General features: G+C 36.5%; 1 protein-coding gene across 8 annotated transcripts in view; it reads right to left on the bottom strand.

Moving 5' to 3' along the window:
* RAP1GAP2 (RAP1 GTPase activating protein 2) overlaps positions 1-23,661 on the bottom strand; it is a 2,340,619-nt gene that overhangs the window by 726,235 nt on the left and 1,590,723 nt on the right. For 2 of the 8 annotated variants that reach the window (XM_044054259.1, XM_044054261.1), the window contains exon 1: positions 12,519-12,751. The exons of the other annotated variants lie outside the window; for them this stretch is intronic. In XM_044054259.1, coding sequence (XP_043910194.1) covers positions 12,519-12,548 — 30 coding nt within the window. In that variant the 5' untranslated portion in view covers positions 12,549-12,751. Of the gene's footprint in view, positions 1-12,518; positions 12,752-23,661 lie in introns of those variants that run through there. 8 annotated transcript variants of the gene reach the window in all.

The following is a 23,661-nucleotide window of genomic DNA, read 5'->3' as shown; positions in this document are numbered from 1 at the left end:
TTCCTCAGGAAACCAGTATAAACATTCACTTGAAGCTGGACAGCAAGGGAAGGAAAAGGAAACCGTGACAACTCTGGAGCAGTCAATGCTGAGGAGTGATAGGCCAGTGAGCCCCCATATGACAGAGCAATGGATGGCACAGGATGACATTGAAGAGAATGTGTCTCAGGAAGATGCTACAGTACTCTCTACTGAATGTCCACAGAAAATGGAGAACAAAAAAATGTGCCCTCAGTTTAGAAGAAAATGAGCTAAGAAGTGTTGCTTGATTTAATAGAGATAGACAGATATATTAAGATCGATGAAAGAAATAGACTGAAGAAGGTCAATAAAACCCCAAAAGTCAGAAGTTTGACAAAACAAATTAACACAGTAATTAGGACTGTACATAGAGGTCCATGCAATATAACAGACGTAAACAGGATATATTACTGTGCAGCTAAATTAATTCTATCACAAGAGTGCTGCAGTAGCGTTGTCGCCTCACTGTAAGACGCTGTCTAGTTAGATTCTCAGCTAGAGCGTCTTCTGCGTGGAGACATGCATGAATGGGCATGCCTTCGTTGAAGGTTGTGCGTCAGGGCTGGCAACTCGGCACGTAAAAATCAACTGCCAATCATTAGTGGACTGGAATTCCGCTGTGGCGTCCCCTAACCGGGAAAAGCTGAAAAGACACAAACAAACAAACAAGAGCAGAGGGTAGCAAGAGAAAGGAAAGGGAGAAATTTAATACTATCATGGAAGTATCAAACAGAGAAAACTATACAGCAGTTAAGGCAAGAAGTGTCACTGTTAAATTAGTAGAGGAGAAGGAACAGATCAACAAAAATACTCAGAAAGACAGATGTGATAAATGCAATACACAATATTATAATGGATCAGGATCTATCATGCACTATCGCAAATAATAAACTAAAAATATCAGCACAGGCAGAAAAACTTAGAAGATACACAGATAAATATAAAGAAAAAGTACAAAATAAGCAATGTATTGATGACCCCAAAAAGTTTTATAGAAAACCGGGAAACAAGGTAAAAGGAATTGAAAGAGCACCCGTAAAAGAAGAAAGAGAAGTATTTATAAAGATTCGGTTTACCTTTTCCAGCCATGAGCCTCTTAAATAAAGTAGGACTTTCCCTTGCTATTAAATTATTCACAGTGTGTGTCATTAAACATAAGACATTAACTTGGTAGTCCTATAACTTCTTAGAGCCACATAATGGAGTCGGTAATATTGAGTTCTATCATTTAAAAACACTTTTAAGTGAAAAACTGCATTTATTTACAGCTGTGTTTGTTTCCAATTCCTAATACTTGGAAATATAGGTGTAATCACACCCACCCATGAATTAGAATCAGCTTCTTCAAAATAACTGGCTTTGAACATACTGAAGTTACAAACATATATTATATTACAGACAAAGCTCATAGACAACTATAATTTATAATTATGAAATCCATCTGAATCAATAAACATATCTCCACAAAGGAAGCTACTTGTTTGCTTGTATTTCATATCTAACACAACATACATACTCACATCACCATGGCACATGTAAAATAGTGAATATATACATCTTTATTTACCATATCAGCCTTGAAGGAACATTCATCATATGCGAGGTCTCATAACATATGGCAGGATTAACCTACATAACCATGCTATCTACAGGCATACAGAAAACTTCATCTTCTCAAACCAGTCCTCTCTAACCATGTTACAAATTTTTAATCCCATTCCATTCCTCCTCCTCCACATCCATCAAACTTGTAAACTCCAGGGAGGTCATACAGTCCACCTTGTCTGTTTTGTTGGTCATCTGAAAGGGAAATGCATTCATCTCATCTATCACCTCCTCTGCACTAATAAACAACAGTACTCCTTCTGGTAAAAACTCTTCAGTATAATTGGAAACATCAGTCTGTACATTATATTCTGTCACTTTTTTTTTATTTCTCCTTCAAATAGCATTTGATGCTATAGTGCAACTTAAGAAAAATCATAATCTACAAATACCATTTACCTAATTATACACAATAACTGGATAGTGTTGACATTAGATGACAAATGCAAGTCCTTATTAAATGAAAAACCAAAAGTGATTTATAAAAAGGTTAGAAGTATCAAGAACATTTTGGAATCCAACAATATAAAAAGAGAAGTTGGACAAATGAAAAAATGTGTACATTGTTCACAATGTCCACTTATTGAAGAGACTAAGAAAATACACAAAAAAGGTTATGGGTATGTGCACCTAAATAAAAAATTCAATTGCCCGAGCAAAGGATTAGTGTACATAGTGACTTGTCAGCTATACGAAAAATTTTATATAGGAAAAACTATTAACAAATTATATAAACATATTTATCAGCGTGTACACGATATCAGAAAAGGCAATTCAAAGAACACACTGGCCAAACACACTTTAGAGCACCCCAACATCATTTTAAATTTTCGGCTCTTGAACAAGTTCAAAGTGACGATACAAGGGGTGGGCCAGTTGAATTAGTCTTGGAATATAGAGAATTGCTCTGGCAATTGAGGTGTAGTGCAACTGACAATAACTATGGGTTGAATGAAACACTGTCTATTTCTAGTTATTTAAAACTTAAATCGGAATTTTATTTTTTTTGACAAATATAAGGTTTGGCTTATAACCAACATGGTGCTATTTGTCAAGAATTTTTTCATCACTATGTGGCATTTCAACATCTTAATAGAGTTTATAACAATACAAAATAAAACAAAAAATTTGAGGAATGTTCTATGTATGAGGTTGTCCCTTCCAGTTTAGTTTTAAAGTTATGAATTCATAGACATGCATTTAGGGGGGGGGGTCTTTATAGTATGTTTTTATGTGATGAACATTTGATTGATAGACCTTGTTTGTTTTACTAATTAGGCATCTCATGGTTATTAAGTAGGGAATGATACATTTAGCTATGTTCATTTCAAAATGCATTGTGACATTTTTAACCAATGTATAGATTGTTTTAATATCATGTGACTGCATTCTTTTGTATTTAACTGGCCAGGAATATGTGTGACTTTGTTAATGTATTCTGAAGAAGTCTAGGGGCAAACGCCTGATGAAAGCACTCAATTTATTAAAGAACTTGCTCAGTGGTATTCCACGGTCCTCTTTTTTACTAGTTTGGATTTGCATGAATTGGACCATTTACCTAGCTGCTGCAACTGTCATAAAACTTATTGTTTTTCACACTACGACAAAACTTTAAAATTGATCTTGGTTTACAAAATTTCTATTTCTATTTAGATTGAGTTAGCTGTACTTGTGCTGTTTTCTTAACTATCAGTGAAGTCTTTGTTTTAACAACATGCAACAAACCATATTTTTCTTCACCATCTTCTTGTATACCAACCAGTTACAGATTTCTTCTTTGACATTGTCCTCTGCTGATACTAACTTGTGCTGTTTTCTTAACTATCAGTGAAGTCTTTGTTTTAACAACATGCAACAAACCATATTTTTCTTCACCATCTTCTTGTATACCAACCAGTTACAGATTTCTTCTTTGACATTGTCCTCTGCTGATACTAACTGATAAGCCAAAAAAATATATATATGTCCACAAGACTTAGCACCTTCTCCTCATGAGTTTCGTCAGATTGTTGGCTTATCAGCATTCTTGGCAACATATTGCTTATTTTAAAATTCACTGTCATGAATGTCACCTATGTCCATAAATCTAACATATTCAGCCCACTTAGCAGATTATGATCAAAACTGTGATCATAAACCTCTTATGGCATGTTTTAGAACTGCATGTCAAGATATTCACCTCAAGAGCAGAGCTTAAAAAGCTGTAATTCACTGCGGGATTTCATAGACACACAAAAAAGAAGTGTGGCAGTCAAACCTGTTTCAAAATGTTGACAGTTGGTTTAGTTTCATGTTCTTGTTCTAGGATGGTATGTTTAAGCTCTTGTCTGATACTACTATGTCAGAAAGGTGCTTAATAAAGTGTCTTTTTCCTGAATTCAGAGCGTGGTCATGGCATTCCGTGTATAATAGGCCGGTTAAATAACAGAAAAACATGTTCAATTCCTTTCAACACAGCAGTCACATCTTGAATATTAAATTGGATTATCTTGTTATTATCTTTACTTCTTTACCATTTTCTCATGTTTCTCCACTTTCATTGACGTTCCTGCATGTATGATACTATCATACAACAAAGTTATTGAACATGTCTTAAAAATCTATTTTAACTTAAAAACGATGCTGTGTTTAACCTTGCAAGCAACCACACGAGACACCAGAAGACCTCTAATTAGGACCAATCTTTAACCCCAATTTATAATGTTCCTACATTAAATGAGGGCCTCAACAAAAGAAACATTTCCATGTGTTTCCTCCTCCTCAAACTCTGTATCACAATAAAGGATAATGAAATATGCACCAAAGGCAAAACTTTGTGCAAATCTTCCACATTTAAATGTACCTACTTTATACTCTGTTGTTTCATTTATGTGTTAACCTCAAAGGTTTTGGTTTTAACAGCAAAACAACCAGTAAATCAGCCACCAAATTCAAAACTTGTCGAGGAAGGTGTTTAATACCAAAGATAGGTTAAAAACAGCCATGGTTTAGCGCTTTCATCTGTAATACTAAGACAACATCAGCACTATGAATGTACTGCTTGTGGAATCCATTTCAAAACTTAAGTGCAGAAGACACACCACTTGTAGCTGAAACAAATGTAAAACAGAAAAATAGAACAATAACACTAAGTCAAAACTTTTAAAACCTGAACCAAAACACATAAATACTAACTAGGCAAAAAAATACTAACTAAACAACAACTGTTTGATAAAACACAAAATCATATTCTGCTGGATATCCTTTTTAGTTCACTACTGATAGAAATACTGTCATTTAAACCAGAAAAGTTGGTAGCATTCAGCTTAAGCTGCCACGGTGAACTAAAAAGGAGAGCCAGCAGAACACAATTTTGTGGCTTGGTGATAGCTGTACACTCCTCCCCTTCCTCCACATTTCTTTTATTATTGTTTCTCTTTTCACTCTCTCACTCTCTCTCTCTCTTTTTCCTTCTTCCCCTCATTTGACTTGAGCCTTAATGTTCCTCACATCCCATGCCAAACAATAATACATACAATAATACACACTATAAACACTTTGTTGTGTATTCTTTTCTGGATAGAAACATTATATTATTATGTTATGAGAATACACAAGTGCTCTTACTGATGGTACTGACTAAATTCTTGCATCACTTCTACTTATAATTTATGCTATGTATTATCCTGATTTAAACCTCTCAGCATGTTTCCTCTTACATTACCACTGATCCACTGATAGTGACTAAAGTTCATTGTATCGTTGGTTGTATTTCAGCTGTGCTGAGCCTGAAAATGGTCTAGATGGAGCAGTGCTCCACTTTTGTTAACAAACTTTAAACAAATAAAAATGTAAAAAATATCTTTGTAAATTAAGGACGGTATACACTCCACTGTCTTGGGAGGGGTTATGGACAACACCAAGCAGACCATGCTACTAAGGCCCATTTTGAAACATAAAACCTGGTAAAATCATGTGATGCATCACAGTTCTCAGCCAGATGCCAGGAAGTACTGGACAGATGAGTCAGTGGGTGCGCACTCAATGGTTGTGGGAAGAATGGGAGATCAAAAAGAACATCAAACTTTTCTAACCTCTATTACACATTCTCATCCCATTTTAACCATTTCTTTCTTCATGGACTTCTAATCTTCTCCTGCACTTAATCTGAAGGGTTGAAGCGCCTTCCCAGTTAATTAACATACCTTGTTACAGTCAATGTGTTTCCATAAAACCACATAAATCAGTTCAACCTCCTCGGAATGCTCTAGAATACGAACAGTAATAATCTCAAGCATCTCCTTAAGAATGACATTGCTCACACCCCACACAGCACCACATAACTGTTTCTGAATATTTATTATTTTTTTTAATTTAATTTCCTTCACCAGTCTGGTACATTTCTCGTTCTCACATTATTTCCTTACTCTAATATTTGATATCTCTTCCACACTATAGATATTGTATATAGTTAATTTCTGTGTGCTCTTACTTTTGCTATGTTTTACACTTTGTGCTCAGTCCCTTCACAATTTAACCCCCCCCCACTTACTCTAACCATATATTCCTATTGCCTTCCATACTGTGTACTTTATTGTTATCATTGTTACTGATTCACTGATATCTGCACATAAAGTTGAATTTGTATTCATAATACTTTTTGTTAACTTGCTTATCTACTGTCATTTACATTTGTCCAGGATGAGACTGAAATAAGTCCAGTTGGATTAGTGCTATACAGTACTTACCAAACTGAATGAATAAATTAATAAATAAATAATTTTTAAACTAGGTAGGTGAATTAATGCATGCAGATCTTTCCAGACATATCACAGGTCACAAGGGCAACAGAAAGGATTATACACAAGGATAATTTAGAGTAGTCACTGAACATCATGTTTTTGGCAGCTGGAGGAAATCATAGTGCCTTCAGGAAACCCCTGTGGATGTAGGGAGACTATAAAACCCACACACAGTTTCTTCAGCTTTCTATAATACACTTCCAACCACCTAAAACTCTTCTCCAGTCCAGCTCAACCATTGCCTATCTTTACATTTCTGTTTGCCTCTCGGATTTTGTATGCAACTCTGAAATTGTGATACCTCTTCAGTACATTTATGAGTTAAATTTTCTAGTCGTTTCCCGCTTTCAGGCAACAAAAATCAGTTTTTCTACTTACTTCTGCCAACACTCAATACATACACCTCATATTTCCCTTCTCTGTGATTATTTTGCTCCTATTCATGACTGCACCAAGCATTTCACTGCCATGTTGTTGAATTGGTAACATTCTGTACACCAAGTCTTATTAATTAGAAGATACTTCACATCACATTATTTTTTAGTGCTTATTATTCCATAGTTACATCTTGTGATTGTATTCACCAGCAACCAATCATAAACCTCATGTAAACAAGACAAAGAAAAGAGAAGACAGAACCTCTCTACCAGTCTTCATATTACACCTGGTCATAGCTTCTGAGATAGTAACTTGAACAATACACAAAATCAGATTGTTGAGCACTCGGCACCAGTAAGTGACGAATATGGAACTGTGAGCAGTTTACACTGTAAACCAGACAAAAGGTGTGAAGCAGCAGTTATTAATAACAACAATGGACTAGTCATACGTGCAATGCATGATGGGAAATGAACGGTCTACTAATGAGACTTGTTACCACTATGGGAGTAACACTAGCAGTTGGAAAACACCTTGCAGTTTGCTCTAATGTCTTTCAGGCAAATCCCTGCACCACATAAGACATAATGACTCTGTCAAAGCCTAGTGCCCCCCCAAAAGGAGTGGGGGCCAAATAGGTCTAACTGGTCTAAGATGGTGCCTGGAAGCATCATCCTTCCTCTCCATAATATGTCAAGTAATCAGACAAAGAAGGGAGAAGAAACAGTGTATCAGTGTGCTCCCTGAAAGTGTTGTACTGCTCAGTAATGTTTTCTTTACTGACCTGATCTGCTTCGTTATACATGCCACTAGGCTACCTTAACACTATTAGTAGAGTGCTCTGTAAAAAAACCTTTAATTGCTTATCTTTTGGTTTAGAACTCAGCTACTGTGATTTCTGTGTGGTCTGTATGTTCTTTCTGTGACAAGAGAATTTTCAGTACATACCTACATCTCAAAGACATGCTTATACATGTACTTGTTAACCCTGCAAAACAAGAGTGTGTGTGTGTGTGTGTATGTGTGTGTGTGTGTGTGTGTGTGTGTGTGTGTGTGTGTGTGTGTGTGTGTGTATGTATATGTGTTCAGTGATGAACTGGCATCCCATGCAACATTAGTACTGAGTGTCCAGATATGCTGCACTTCCCTAAATTAGATAACAGAAGAAAGATCTTTGGGGCTCAGTCTCTCTCTCTTCTTCTTTGCAAAGAAATAAGACATGACAAAGGGATTATGCACATTGACTAAGAATTAAAACCCATTCTGAGTGGAGGAGAGATGTGGTCCACAATATGAGAGCCGGATCATTGTGAAATGGGGCCCTAGGCATGGGAATGGACCCCCCATAGCCATTCTAATGTCCCATTACTTGTCTCTCTCCCCCAGTTACCATAACACTGCTCAAAACTGTCAGTGTGCATAGTATTTTTTTATTTACTTTTGAATGAAAGGAGAGGTATGGATTTAATTTAAAACTTATAATTTAAATAACCTGTAGGCAAACTGTTGTAAAGAAAGGACTGCAATATGTGACTGATTTACATCTGACAAAGTTTCCAAAGTAATGGTGTTATGTTACAAAATAGATAACAAGACACCTGCAAACACACTGATCAGTTTCACCTATCAGATCCAGCTGAAGCCAAGTTATTTATTTAAATTAAAAAAATAGATGCATTTTACAGAATACGAACTACTGCATAATCACAGTAAGGCATGCTGGGACGATGAAGTGATCCTTTGAGATAACAGTTATTTTGGGATATCTGAAATCCTAGGATCAGCCCATCTATCAATAAACAGATAAATAAAATAAGAGTTCCAAAAGATCAGAAATAAGGTACAGAGTTATAATAATAATCCCACTCAGCAGTATTTCTTTTTTTGTTAGAGAATCAGCTAGGCTTCTTTCTAGGTTAAAAACAATCATAGGAATATGGACCTGGTGCAGGTTATTCAGTCTGGAGTTTATTAACAGGAAGATGGAAAATATGACCAGGGGAACATAGACACATGTTGGAAAGGAGAGAGAGAGAGAGAAGATACGGCAACAAGCAACCCAAAAGAAAATAAGCAATCCTGATGCCAGGAAGTAAAGAACATTCCACAGAAGAAAGTATATCCTTATTAGAGATGAAGGACTTCAGTTAGTGTTTGTGATTAACAAATATTCGACATTTAGAAAGACAGACAGTTGTTGCTTGTCTTTCGGCTTTTCCCGGTTAGGGGTCGCCACAGCGAAACTCCGGTCCGCTAATGATTGGCAGTTGATTTTTATGGTGTCGAGTTGCCAGCCCGACGCCCGACCTTCAACGAAGGCACACCCATTCAACGCATGTCATTCGAACGCCCACTCGACTGTGGGTAGGACATGCAGACTCCACACAGAAGGCACTCCCAACCCAAGCCGAGAATCGAATGGGAGAACCTCTTGCTGTGAGGCAAAAACGCTACCGCTGCACCACCACGGAAGTTAGAAAGTAAACAGTAAAAAAGAAGGTATGAATAACTGGTTCACAGAAAAAAGGTCTCCAGGCATAGCTTTTAACTATCCTTGATTTTGCCTTATATTTTTCTGTGTCTTGGGAATTGTTTGATTTTCTGGTAAAATCACTGAAGATTTTTAGAGTTTCATTTGTTAAGAAAATGCATTTTATGCTAAACCTGTTGTTCTGTTAACTTTGCAATATTATTAGAGAAATATTTAAAATTTGTCCATAATTTTTGGCTTTAATATACCTTTTTAAAATTTAAAGTCTAAGGAAAACAGACATGGCACAGAATAAGGACAGAGACTCACATCTAAAAGTTAGAAAAAGGAAAAAGCCACAGAGTTGGAATGAAGTTTATAGATTGTGTATTAATTTAACAATAAAAGTGTTAGTAATGGCTGCAAGGAGTAAACTGAGTATACTTAGTGTAACAAAGGCATACCTATTATCAGATTGAGAATGGCGTAAGTTAATTATCAATATTTATTACATGGTACTAGACATTCAACAGAACTCTCAGTCAAAACATTTTAACATCTGAATATCTGTATCTTGACACCCAAATGTCATGTTACTGAATTAATTGCTTCAGCATTCCCCATGACCAGCCCCTTTTTAAATGAAACTTGGACTAAACTACAGGGCATGTCTGTATACTGGCTCTAAGGTAGATACTTCCTGAAGTGTGCCATTTATTATCCTGGCTAGTCTGTTGCCATTTGTGCTTGGAATGTATGGTTGATTCTGGAACAATTATGTCTCAGGCTTGGTTTACATTCTATCATCAGGGCCTCTGTTCAACTCCTCAGATGTATCCAGAAATTGGATAAATAGATTAAACAGCTTATTTCTGATCAAGCAATAACATAACAGGTCTGTCCTAACAATTAAGAGATTTGTGCTCATTTGAAGGGAAAACTAATTCATCTGAGCTTCATCTTAATGACATTTTTGGACTTCTTATCGGTCCCATTAAAATGCAGCCCACTATTTTTATATTATTTTGGAACTGGTATATGCAACAGACAGCTATGGAAATAAGCAGTGAAAAAGGTACAAGTCAAGTGTAAAAACACATGGCTATATGGCTGGATCCATATTAATATTTGCAGGAATACACAAAGAACCGTTTAGCCATTGATTGTAATGCACGGCTTATGTGCTAATTTGGTTTTCCACTTTGTTTGGAATCCCAGTCCCTTCTGTGATGCCTTATAAATGACAATCACTGCTTTACCCATTTGCAATAAACATCTGGTACTTAAAAACATAAAACAAGAGCATGTCATTGCTGGATAATTCTTTAAAGAGGCAACGCAGAAGTTAATTTGCTTTCCAAACAAAGTGAATGACTGCATCTTAAAGCCTTTTACATGACCTCATATAGGCATACTCTTAAGTGTTGCGTAGTAGGCCATGTAAAGGCCACTGCAGTGTTGTACACTACTGTGGTCCAGCAAACTACACCTCTGTTCTGGCGCAACAATGTACAAGTAAAATAATGCCTGTAAATGTGTCTAACCATAACTACTCCTTCCTCAACTGGCACCATCTGTTAAATTACACATTTCCATGTTTGCATGTTTGTATATACATTTTTTTTAATCTGTTAATAGAGCAGGATTAGTGTGTCATAACTAGCTGTTTTTAAGAGCAATGTGAAAGCACTAGTCTGATTTAACTAACTGTTTAGAATCATACAATACTCAAGCAGTGAGACATGGAAACAGGGAATCAAACTCAGTACTACAAAATAAAGCCTGTTGGTAGATACTACTGTTGCCCTCTGTGTAATATTAGTAGATTTTAAAGTAAGTTACCATGTGATGTCACACTAAATTGTTTGTTTGCCTGTCTGTTTGTTGCTAATCAGATCAGTAGACTGAAAGAAAAGACCCTTTTTCAGTAAACACCTGAACCAAAAGTCAGGAAATATCAATTGCTGCAAATATATACATCTTTAAAATACAAAACTGATTTATGACTCTTATGTCACTATAAATATGTTACTGAATAACATGAAGTAAACTACCACCACCAGGTCAAGGAAAAATAAAAGAAGTTAGATTTTACAGCATTAGTTATGACAATGATACCTCCCAAAACATGTGCGCACACACACACACACACACACACACACACACACACACACACACACACACACACACACACACACACACACACCATGAGGTCTGTGTTACAATAGTATTCAGGTAGGTAAAGGAATTTCTTTATATGTCCTTATTTACACACACAGACACACACACAGAAAAACATATATATATATATATATATATATATATATATATATATATATATATATATATATATATATATATATATGATGTTTGTACACTGATTAGTGTTATATCAAGTAGCTAAGCTTCTAAATGTAACATGAGAGACTGGTCAAAGTAATATTTGAGACAATATGTGAACAGGATCTATGTCACACAAAAGACAGTATTCCTGTCAACAGTGGATCTGCAAAGTGTGTTGTCGGAGTATCTCTTTGAAAGACACATGTCACACACTGACTGATCTTTGACCTCCAACACTAAGAAATCTAATTTGACTGTTGTCTTCTTCAAATGTTTTATGACTTTAGTGTTTGCACATGTCTGATGTTATTTTAGCATACTCTTACTACAGCTAAGCCTTAAACAAGCCATGCCGTTAAAAATGCACCAGCTGGGTGCAGCTTGTACAACTGGTTCAGTAAGTCCAGTTTAAAAGGTTATTCTAATTTTGTCTTTTCCATCACTCTAGCTCTACAAAAAGTTACACTACATTGTCAATACATAGGCATAAAACATATTTAATAGTCACATACCACAGCAAAATGTTTCAGCAGTGAAATAATTGTATTTACACTTCTAGTTGAAAGCAGTTTCTGTCTTCATTGTACTTATCTCTAAAATCATTTTTGTTTCCACTTTGGAATGGTGCCACATTTGGCATAACATTAAGTAAGAGCTTTTGTTACAGACAGAGAAATGTGGGAAAATAAGTCCTTAACATACTCAGCAGGACTGCAAAACAACAGACATAAAAGTCAGTCAATTAACATTGCAGCAGCCTCACTTCCTGCAAAATTTAACGTGTGGCAAAGTGCTACTGTGACAAACTCATCTAATAATCTGAAAACATAACACAAAAACATCTTCCATGTATACTCTTTAACAAAGCTCAGTTCTGTGACCTGCAGTTATGGTCGAAGACAAAGAAAAGAAATACTTACAAAAGGCAAGTTCCGTAGAAACCCCATCATCTCGACTGCTTCAGCACTTTTCCTGTTTTAAACCAAATGTAGCCTTTGGCATAAAGTTACACTCTCACAAGTTTTGTTTTTATACGTCCTAATATGGGTACTCTTCCTTACAAACCTTCTGTGATTACTGACACCACCCTCTGTCAACTTGCTCCTTGTGAAATGTTAAGAGTGAAAATAAAAGGTGTGGGACTACAGATTAATGAGTACGTTGGGCGGGCTACCATTAAGGTAGAGTATCAGGAACAGGTTATGCAGGAAAAGGTAAAGAATTACATAGGATTTTAAAAAAAAACTTCCCTTTTGACCCAGGATTTGTTTAAAGCTTAGATTTTCTGCATACTAATTATAAAGCCAGTACACCTATATACACGACATGCACACAAATCTTGCAGACCCACCTCTTTGGCTATGTTTCAGAACAAATACTTTATGATCTTAACACATTATAAAGGAGCAGCTTTTTCATGGGAAAGTTGTTTTGAGTATACAAACCATAGTTTTTTTTTTTTTTAAAGATGACAGTAAGAACAAATACACTATACTTAAGGTCAGTAAAGGTTCATATATTAATACTAGGCTAATTGCTCCTGTAGGCCATTTTAAGCCTAGCCAATTACCCCATGTGAGAATCAAACCCTGCACCTTGTGTTTGTAAAGTAAACTCCTTAACCATTATGCCAACCTCCAAAAGAACTTAAAAACATCTATGGAGCGAACCTTTGAGTCCCAACTGATTAGCATAAATTCAAAAATATCATAAATTTTGAGGTATATGAAGACACACATGATGCTTTCTGTTACACTTCACATTTCTGTCTGAGCTGAACTAATTTGGCAATATTTCATTTCTGGCACTTGTACCAAGTAAGGGTATAGTTGTCTCCACTACAGCAAGTTTTTAAGAAAAGGAGAGGTGCATTTAGTGTATGCTATCACTTGTGAGCACCTGAATGCTTTGTGATTATAAAGTCTTTAGACTGAACTTACAGATAATAGTTTTCACCAGATCTGCTATAAATACATTTCCTGTATCTTTCTCATACCATGCAGGAGTGTATACTAAAGCATCTTGGATTCAGTAGAAATTCTGACCCTATCACATGGGGCCAATGTCACATGACTGAAGGCTAGTTCACTGAAAACTGAGTCAATCAGAACAAAGATGTCTATTCACTTTTCAAAATTGGTTATTTTTTTCTGTACTGGCAACTCCCATCATATCTCATACCTCCCTAGTGTGGATCCCTATCAGTTGATTGAGTTTTCAGAAACTTGAAATTCATATGGTTGAGACCACATGATTGCATTTTTGAAAACCTGAAGTTTTTGAATTGAGATTGCGGTACAGCGAGGGTTGGGAAATTTACCCTTTTCTTCACTGTAGTATGATCTCGGAGTTGGTATATCTAATACCAACATAAATGCCCCCCCCCCCTGCATAAATGTAAAAAAAGTAGATTTTTGTGTTTTTTTTTATGTTCGAGTTTTTGGAAACTCGATCATATGGTCTGCACTATATGAATTTCGAGTTTCTGAAAACTCTGTCATCTGACATAGATCCCCCAGCACATGTAAAACATTTAATGTAATCACTTCAGCTCAGCTCAAGGACAGAACCCAAACTGTAGTGACCTATTTAAATGAAACCTAGTTTACTTCAACCAAGTGCGATTATCTGTACAATTGTGCATTGCACAAGTGGTGAAACAGCTATCACCACAATATCACCGAATTATTCAAGGCAGTGGAGAAGCCACTTTTAGGATATATTGCCACATTCTGAATTCTAATTCTCATATCATGTTACATTGAGTTAGTCATGTACTTGCATTTGCTAACCAGGTAGGTGGATTGGTCCATAGACCCTTTTCAGCCATGACCCAGGCCAGAGAGGCTAGTACAATTACATAAACAAAGCAAGTTGTAAACAAACATTTGAACAATAATGATAAAAGAAAGCAACAAATGGATTTAACATAATTAAGTACAGTAAGATCGCTAGGTATGACATCTTAGGAGTAGTCATGATAACATCAAAGTAAAAGCAATAAATTACTTGACCATTTATTTATTAATTGACATTTGTTTACTGGGAAAGTCTGACTGGATCACAGGAGCCCATTTTCAGCAGAGACCTGGGGGGAAAAGCTCCATTTAACAGAGAAAATTTTTTTTCAAAGACAGTACATAAAAACAGTTGAAAATAATGCATTTCAAAAATAATCAACATTATTGCAAGGAATGGCGGTATAATGAAAGAAGGTTACAAAGAGAACAATGAGAAAAAGCAACGTAAAACACTGCATGCGATTCTGGAGTGTGTCTTTTTGGAAATTCACAGTAGTAATTCATAAGTCATGTGTTTAATTTTAACTATAATGAGGAAGAGCGATTAGGATAGATTAGCATTAATGGAGAGTAGATGGTAGGAAGATATTATGTAAAGTGGTAAAGAGGGAAGGATAGTCAGGTGAAGATGAGGAAGTGGTGATGGGTAAAGAATCTGCGCAGATAGAGTTGGTGAAAAGTAGACAAGATTGATGGTCGACCAGGGGTAGAACATGAGCAGCACTATGAATTTGATGGGTGGCCTCTTAGAAGAAGCTTGAGGAAGGAAAGTAGGTTATACTTCTAATAGACCGTGGAATAGAATTCCATTTTTTTGGCAACAGAGTAGCAGTAAATGCTATTTCCAATTGTTTTTTGAGGTTTATAGATGGTGAGAAGTTGTTTATCACTGGAACAAAGGGGTCTGTTTGGGTGATAGGAAGGAAGAATAGAGCTTAGTACAGACAGGCATGGGGTTTATAAATGGTAGCTTGTTGTAAGAAATCCAGTTAGTGGGGTAGTTCAAGCCAGTTCAAATTTTTAAGGGCCTTGCAGTGATGTGTATAGTATTGTTTACTGGCAGCAAATTTAACAACTTTGTTGTGGCATATTTCAAGTTTAGTTTCAACAGATACCTGCAGGTTGGTAAGGATAGGGGCACCATATAAGAGTGAAGAAAGGAGGCAAGTTATTGCAGGGTGGTATTACCAGAGTTAGTAAGAACGTTTTTATGTCTGTAAAGCATGCCACATTTCTGGCCAGTTTGTTTTTAAATATTATTTTGAACTTGGAGTTTAAATCTGATGCTGTCATCAACTGTCACACCAAACTGCTTTGTATGGGATGCAATTTCTATCTCTGTATTGTTAAGTGAGAAGATTTTGAAGCTGGATTTTGTCATTCGGATGTGCTTTGAGGAAAAATAAGAGTAGTTTTGCTTTTGGGGCTTGAGTAATAATCGGACTTTGTGAAGCCAGTTTTCAAAAGACATGAAGGCTTCTTGTGTTATTTCAAGAAGATGTGCCCAAGTGTCAGATGACCATATTACTACTGAATCATCAGCATACTGTATAAGTGTTACTTGCCTAGGAGAGCTAGAGGTCATTAATGGAAATGTTAAAGAGAAGTGGACCGAGCACTGAGCTTCCCAGTATACCAGTGGTAACGGGGAGGTAAGGAGAAAGAAAATATGTTGCCATCTAACAGTTTGCTGTCGATCAAGCAGCTTTTAAACCACTGAAGTGAAGGAGGGGATAGGCTGAGATGGTACAGTTGTTGAGGTAGTTTGTTATGTGAGACAGTATTAAAGGCTTTGGACAGATCCAAAAATAAAGAAGATGTAAGTCTGCAAGAATCCATTTTCTTGTTTATATTATCTAAAAAGTGCAGTAATTGTACTCTGGCCAGAGCAGAATCCATGTTGAGGACTGGTTAAAAGCTGTTCTGAGAGGAGACGTTGAAGAAGTTGAGCATGGATACATTTTTCTATGATTTTTGAGAGAGGGGAGAGAACTGCAATTGGACAAAAGTTAGAGACTTCTACTGAGTTTCCTCCCATATTTGTTTATTGATTGATTGACATTTGATGACTGGGAAAGTCTGACTAGGTGGGAGTCCCTTTTCAGTGGAAGCCTGGGGAGAAAAACTCCAAAGTATTGCAAAACATTTTAAGAACAATAAGTTTCACAGTCTTTAAAAATAATAGAAAAAAACAACTACAGTCTAAATATTTATATCGAATTAGACATAATATGCAAACAACAGATACAAGTTAATGACAGTGATTTAATAGTTAGCTAAATTTTAGCCAGTTTATAAAGAAATTATAGGTAAATTAGTATAATGCAAATGTGAATTACAATATGAAGTGAGAGAAAGCAGGCTTATGGCATATTTAAAGAGAAAGCCAGGGGAGAGACGTTGAAGTAAGGGAGTGAGTGAAGAAGGGAGAGTAAGGAAATATGAAGTATGAATAGGTATTTGTTCACATTGAGGGGTATAGTTTATCCTGGTGCTGAGCAAAAAAAGAGGCAGTTTTTGGCTAGAAAGTTTTTCAGAGTGGTTTTGAAGGAAGGAAATGAGGGTATTGACCTGATGGACCATGATAGAAACATCAGATAATAAAGATTTATACGGAGTTTCTAAGGTATTTGGATTTGTTTTCACTTACCAGATAACCTTTTGAAAAGAATCACATCTGTCTGTCTGCCTATCTAATAGAGTCAAGAATTGAGTTTAATGAGTCAGGGACCATTTTGTAAAATGACATCTCAGATACAACCAATAAGAATTGGGGGGGGCATATTATCTGAGTAACGCATAGATTACATGGAGCTTCTAATGGCTAGTTTATTGAACAACTGAGGACAATATCTGTGAAATAGAATTTTGGAGGTAAGGATATTGGGAAAGGGTAGCTCTAGCACTAAGGAATGCAATTGTGTTCTTTTTAGCTTGAGAGGTGTGTAAACATAAGACTTTTGTCTTTGGCACATGGAAGAAAGGAAGTATATTGTCCAGTACAGGATGTAATAATAGGAAGGTGTATTCTGATCCAGGTATTAAAACATTAATGGTAATAGATCTTCTGGCTTCTGGGGTAAGAAGATTTGATATTTTGTATGATATTTTGAGTTAGAATAAGACAGCTTAAATGCATACTGGTGTGATTATGGAAGGTAAATTAAGGATCAAACAGAAGACCTAAATATTCAAATTTAGGAGGGCCCAATATAAATTCACCATGCATTAAGACTAAAGAGTTTTAATCTTTTATCAGCACGTTGTATATAAGTTGAAAGGAAACAATTAACTGAGCGAATACTTAAAGACCATGTGCAGCAATGTGCACTTATCTAAAAAATATCAGGAATAGTTGTCTTTATGACAAGGTAGGGATTCTTCTCTTGCAATGTGTTATTGGTTCTACAAGAAACTATTTCAGATGACACACTCCACTTGATCCTTGACTAATCATACAAGTGTGTAACCTACATGGAGGTGCAGAAGAGAGCTGCGAGAGCTATAACACCAACCCCCTGTCCTTGACACAGATAGTCACTGAGCAAGTCTTCAGCTATCATAAAGCGAAATTTCACTGCCTGGACAGGTCTGGGGAGGGGATCCTTCAGTATGGCCCCAGTACTGCATGCAGACTGTTTATTGGTTGCTGCATTATTCATAACAAGATCCAACAGTGACTGAGAAAACATGCAGTGGTAGTGTAGCAGTGTCTACTTTATTACATGAATGATGATAGAGATGGTGGTCAGCCTATGGCAGCTGCATAACACCCCCCCCCCCCAATTCAGGCTCATGCATGGCACATTGCAGCGCAGATGAAGTGGTGGCATTTGGTCCACAACTATGGGTCATACCATTCTAATGTAACTGTGTAAAATGATAAAGATAAAACCTGGTGCATGCAGTGTTACCTGTGGGCTTTGCTGAGTAGTGCATGGTCAACTCACACTGTGCATTAGGCATTTCTCCACACACCACATACAAATGTACAATTAATGTGCTCACAGCCATTCTCTTTTGTACAGTGGTTAATAGACAGAGGGTACAAGTGTTAGGCATACCAGCAGGGGGAGGGTTTTGGCAAGAGTGGTCAGGGTTGTTAAACAGGGCATATGACCACACAATAGCCTTTTCCAAAGATGTTGGTTAAAATGTAATGACATCATGATGTTATCAATTGTTATTCTAGAGCAAGGTTCCTGCAGACTAGTAATTTCTGAGCTTTTTTTTTCTCAGGAGATATTTTTTCATTTCTTCTATGAAGTCATTGACAGTAATGTTTTATTATCCTTCCAGGTAAGTGCAAATGTTTTTACTCCTCCTCCTCCTCACAGACAGAATATTGGGTTCCATTTTCTTCACATGGGTTTTTGGTCACTATAGTTTCTCTTGGTAGTGTGTGGGGTCAAGGATGCGGCTGGATTTGGGGTGGTGTCAAAATGTCTGAAAATGCAAGTGCCTATCACATTGGTATTGTGTTTTAAATAATGTCTCCAAATAATATCACTGGGAATGGCAGTTGTTATGATGGTGAGACCTACAAGATGCCAAGGCTGTCACTGAATGTGAATAGCCAATGTTCTGAGACCTTGACCTTAACTGAGGGGTTTTATGACACAAAGTGGAAATCTGATGGTGTCTAACTGGGTGAATCCTGCAGGAATCCACATCCATGAATGCTGCACATGCTTGTGGCACCTGTGGTGCATACTCTACAATGGCCACCAGGCACGTGGACCTGCCATCTGTCACACTATACCATTGTTATCAATATCTGTCTGGTAAGTCCTTGCTAGTGAACAGACAGCATTGCTCCTGAAATCCGCTATTCTTTTGTACTGGTGAATGTCCTCACATACACCACCTAGCACTCTCAATGCATCTATCTAACCCTCACCAAAAGCAGCCTGTGTCTGACTCACTTCACTGCACATTTGTTGCTATGCAAACAACACTTCATGTATCTCTGGAGCTAAATGTAATTGAAGCCTTTTCTGGGCATCACTGTGGACAGGCTGCACAGTTGGTAATCGAACCTCCAACATTGCAATGTCTTCCTCCAGGGGTTCAGCATGCACACCAGAAAGAAGTGTTGTGATGTGAGGGGAATTCAACCCCTTTTGGCTTTGACATGTGTCCATGGTGTGAATTTGCTGCATCAATTCTAGAGTTATGAATCTGGGTGGGAAGGGCTGACTGTGTTCCACTGCCCTCATGTTGTGTCATGAGAATGAGACTAATGGCATCACTGGTGAAAGCACTTGGCTCTCAAACTCACCGTCCTGTGGTGCATCACAACCTAACACTTATGTCTCCTCTGGTGTCTAATAATTTACCAGTAAATCCATGTATAAGTATTAGTAGATATGGAAGTGAAGGAAAGCTATATGTACCACTTGATATATCTGTTTGCAGTCATTATGTTGTCAGTGCTAATGTAACTGATGTAGAAACATTTCAACTGATATGCAGTCTTGCTATCAAGAAATAACATCCATATTTTAACACACATTGCAATGCAATACTGGCCTACTGTAACACCTTTTAATTTCTTCAAAACATTTGGGTTTCTAATACCATAATTGGAATGGACCCCATTTTTATGTCAAAGTATGATTAAAGTTCATGAAATTAGTATTATTTCAATCTTTGACATTAGCAGAAGTGCTCTTCACAGCGCCCGCAATGTGCCCAATAATGACTCCTCCTGCAATTCGTATGGAGTTACATGTATCGGTAACATATTGAAGTACGATTGCAAATTATTTTGTATAAGACCCATTGTTCCTAGTACTACTGGATCTATCTGGGTATCTTTCTTCCATATTGCCCTCATTTCTGCCTGCAAATTCTGGTATTTTATGATTTTGTATCTCTCTGCACGTAAGACACTGTAGTCAGTGAATGTAGCAATTTCAGTTATCAATGCTACTTTTGTCTTCTTTTCATGGACTACTATGTCTGGTTTTCTTGCATCTATTTTTTTAACTGTTGGTAATGGATGATCCCATGTGACATAATCTTCATTTTTCTATGATGCTTTGTGGCTCATGTTTCCAGTGTTTTTCAGTTACTTCAATATTATAATGTTTGCACAATCCCCATTGCAATAGTCTTGTCATATTATTATGCCTTTCGGTATACAGTCCTTTTGCCATTAATACGGTGCAACCAGCAACGAGGTGTGCAACTGTTTCCAATTCTGTTTTACAAAACCTACATTTGTCTGTTTCTCACACATGTTCGGTGGACTTTGTAAACCAAAGTGTACTTAGTCCACTATCTTGGGCCACAATATTAATGTTTCATCTTTTGGTTTAAATTCACTTCTCCTTAACCATTCCTGTGTTCGATCCTGATCAACATGAGGTTGTTCCAAGAGTTTCCTATACTTGCAACTATGTTTATGCATTTTCCACATATCTTGCCTTCTCATCTGATATTTCACCTTATATTCTTTCTTTTGTTTTCTGGCCTTTTGGTCAAGTTCTTTATATCATTTCCAGTCCCAAACTAATGTTTTCTTGGTGCTGCAGCTTTCCTGCTTCAAAGGTTGCTTTTGCACATTTATCAAGACCAAATGACATTCTTATATCATCTGAAAAAGTTTTGACCACTTGCAGTTGTGCTTTCAGTTCCTTGTCTGATGAACTATATAGTTTTAAAAATCTACAAAAAGAAGATGAGAAGTCTTTACACTTTGTTGTTTTCTGGGAGCCAAATTGTAGCCATGACCTAATCTGTTAAGTAGACAGCTTAATGGGTTAAGGGCAGGACAAAATAGCAGCGGTGACAGAGATCACCCTGGAATATCCCCCTTTGAATTTTTATCCCTAGAATAATAATTTGCTCTTAATTATGGCTTAACTGTAAAGTGGTTTGCCACTGTTTCATGGTCACTGTAATGTAATCGATCAGTGTAAGGTGTATCTTATATATTTTTAAGCACCTTTTATCCATGAATGTGGGATACTGTCAAATGCTTTTTTATAGTCTATCCACGCCATACTTAGTTTCTTCCCCATTTTACAGTTCTCCATTATGACTTTATTTAACAACAAATGATCCTTTGTTCTATATGGCTTTCTTTTATTACCCTTTTGTTCTATTGCCATGATTGAGTTTTCCTCTAAATGACTATAAACTCAGTTGCCATCAGTTGCAGTGTATAGTTTATATGTTGTCAGAAGGCAAACTATTGATCTTTAGTTTTTAGGACAGCTTGCAGGTTCACTGTTAAGTAGGAGTACTGTTTGTCCTATTGTTAACCAGGCTGGTGTGTAGTCAGGGTGTGCCTATAAATAGTTCTTACTCAGGGCTAAATCTTCATGTAAATATGTTAATACTTTTAGTCAGAAGTTAGGTACTGCATCTGGGCCTGGAGTTTTTCCAATTAGGAGCTTTTCTTAACTTTGTTTCAATCTCTCTGGTCATTACTTCATCCCATTTGATATCCTCTGCATTTGCACTTCTTAATTCTTTCATTTACTTCTTCTATCCATTTAGCATCTTTGTTACATTCCACAGGATCTTCATAGATATTTCTCCAAAATGTATCTATTTCTTTTTTTGGTGGTGTTTCATTTCCTTTTGCCTTGTTTCCCAATTCTTTGTAAATTTTTTTGGGTCATCAGTAAATTGCTGAATTTGTACTTTTCCTTTAAATTTATCTGCAGATCTTCTAAGTTTTTTCTGCCTGTGATGATATTTTTAGTTTATTATATGCAGTAGTGCATGACAGATCCTGATCTGTTCTGATACTGTGCATTGCTTTTATCACATCTATCTTTCAAAGTATTTTTGTTGATCTGTTCCCTCTTCTATACTCTTCTAACAGTGACACTTCTCATCTTAATTGCTTTATAGTTTTTGCTATTCGATACTTCCATGATGGCATTTGATTTCTCCCCTTCCTTTCCCTTACTACCCTGTATTTTTGTGGTAAGACTATCTGTTATTAATTTAGCTGCACAGTAATATATCCTATTTACTTCTGTTATATCACATAAATCTCTATGGACAGTCCAAATTACTGCATTCATTTGTTTTACCAAACTTCTAACTTTTGGGGTTTTATTGACTTCTGTAGTCTATTTCTTTCACTGATCCTAATATGTCTGTTCATTTCTATTAAGGTAGTACTGGCCTATTGTAACACCTGTATGAATACGGTGATGGTATACCAAGCTGACAGAAGCCAACCACCTTTAACAGCACTAGTTCCATCATCCTTTGCATCAAAGGCATCCTCTCATATTGATAGAGAATGCTCATCAGGTGTCAGACTTTGGACAGTGGAAAAATCCCCATGTGTGGTATTACAAGCAAATGCATACTGCTGTGCTTTACTCTTAAACACAGGCTAGGAGCATAGTGCTATGGTTGAGATTTTTATTTATTTACTTACAGTTAGCTAAAATAAGTACCCTGGCAGGATTCAGCTGTCACAGAAAATATAAAAATAAAATACTATTGTAGTATATTCATGTACTCCAAAATCGGGAAAAAGATAAATCTGTTAAGCACTTCTCAAGTATAAGACTTCAGTAACTGTGCATTACAGAAGCTTGTTAAGGACACCCACATGTTTTTAAGACTTGGGTCTTGCTCTAGGGACTAACAGAGAAGAGTGCTGTCTGTAAAGGACAATGTCAAAAAGTAAAACAGCTTGCAAAAGCTGTTAGGGCTTCGCTGGCATGCTTGCAAACAGAAAGTATGGCGCAATGGAGTGTCTAAGCACGTAAAAACTGTTTACCCGCTGTAAGAGGTGCACATTATTTCTGCTTGATGTACTTCAAAGAAAATTTCTGATTTTGCCTCATACCTCTCAACTGTCCAGATTTTTGCAGAATGTTCAGATGTTTGCCTTATGTTTTGTGTTCCACATAAAAATGTGTGTTTTTCTATCAAATCAATGAGGACTGAACTCACTAAATAATGACAGACATTTGAGTTTCAGACTTCACATCCTCTGAAAATGCATTTTAATGTAAAACCTGTTATTCTTTCAACTTTCTAAGTTTGTATGAGCAATATTTAAAATCTGTGCCTTTGCCCCATTACCTTTAGCTTTGTCCAGATTGTTTGCTCTAAGAGGTTGAGAGGTATGTTTTGCCTTATATTTTTATACTGTATGGCATAAAAGTTTTTATTTTTTGATAAATCATTGAAGACTATAATCAGTCAATAATGTCAGATATTAAGAGTTTCATACTTATTGCTTAGAAAATGCATGCTGATGCAAACCGTTTGTTCTATT

This window comes from Protopterus annectens, chromosome 13.part0, assembly GCF_019279795.1.
Source record: "Protopterus annectens isolate FY-2018-M chromosome 13.part0, PAN1.0, whole genome shotgun sequence".
Classification (NCBI taxonomy): domain Eukaryota; kingdom Metazoa; phylum Chordata; order Ceratodontiformes; family Protopteridae; genus Protopterus; species Protopterus annectens.
The sequence above is the reverse complement of the archived record's forward strand: the minus strand, read 5'-3'. Positions and strand labels throughout refer to the sequence as shown.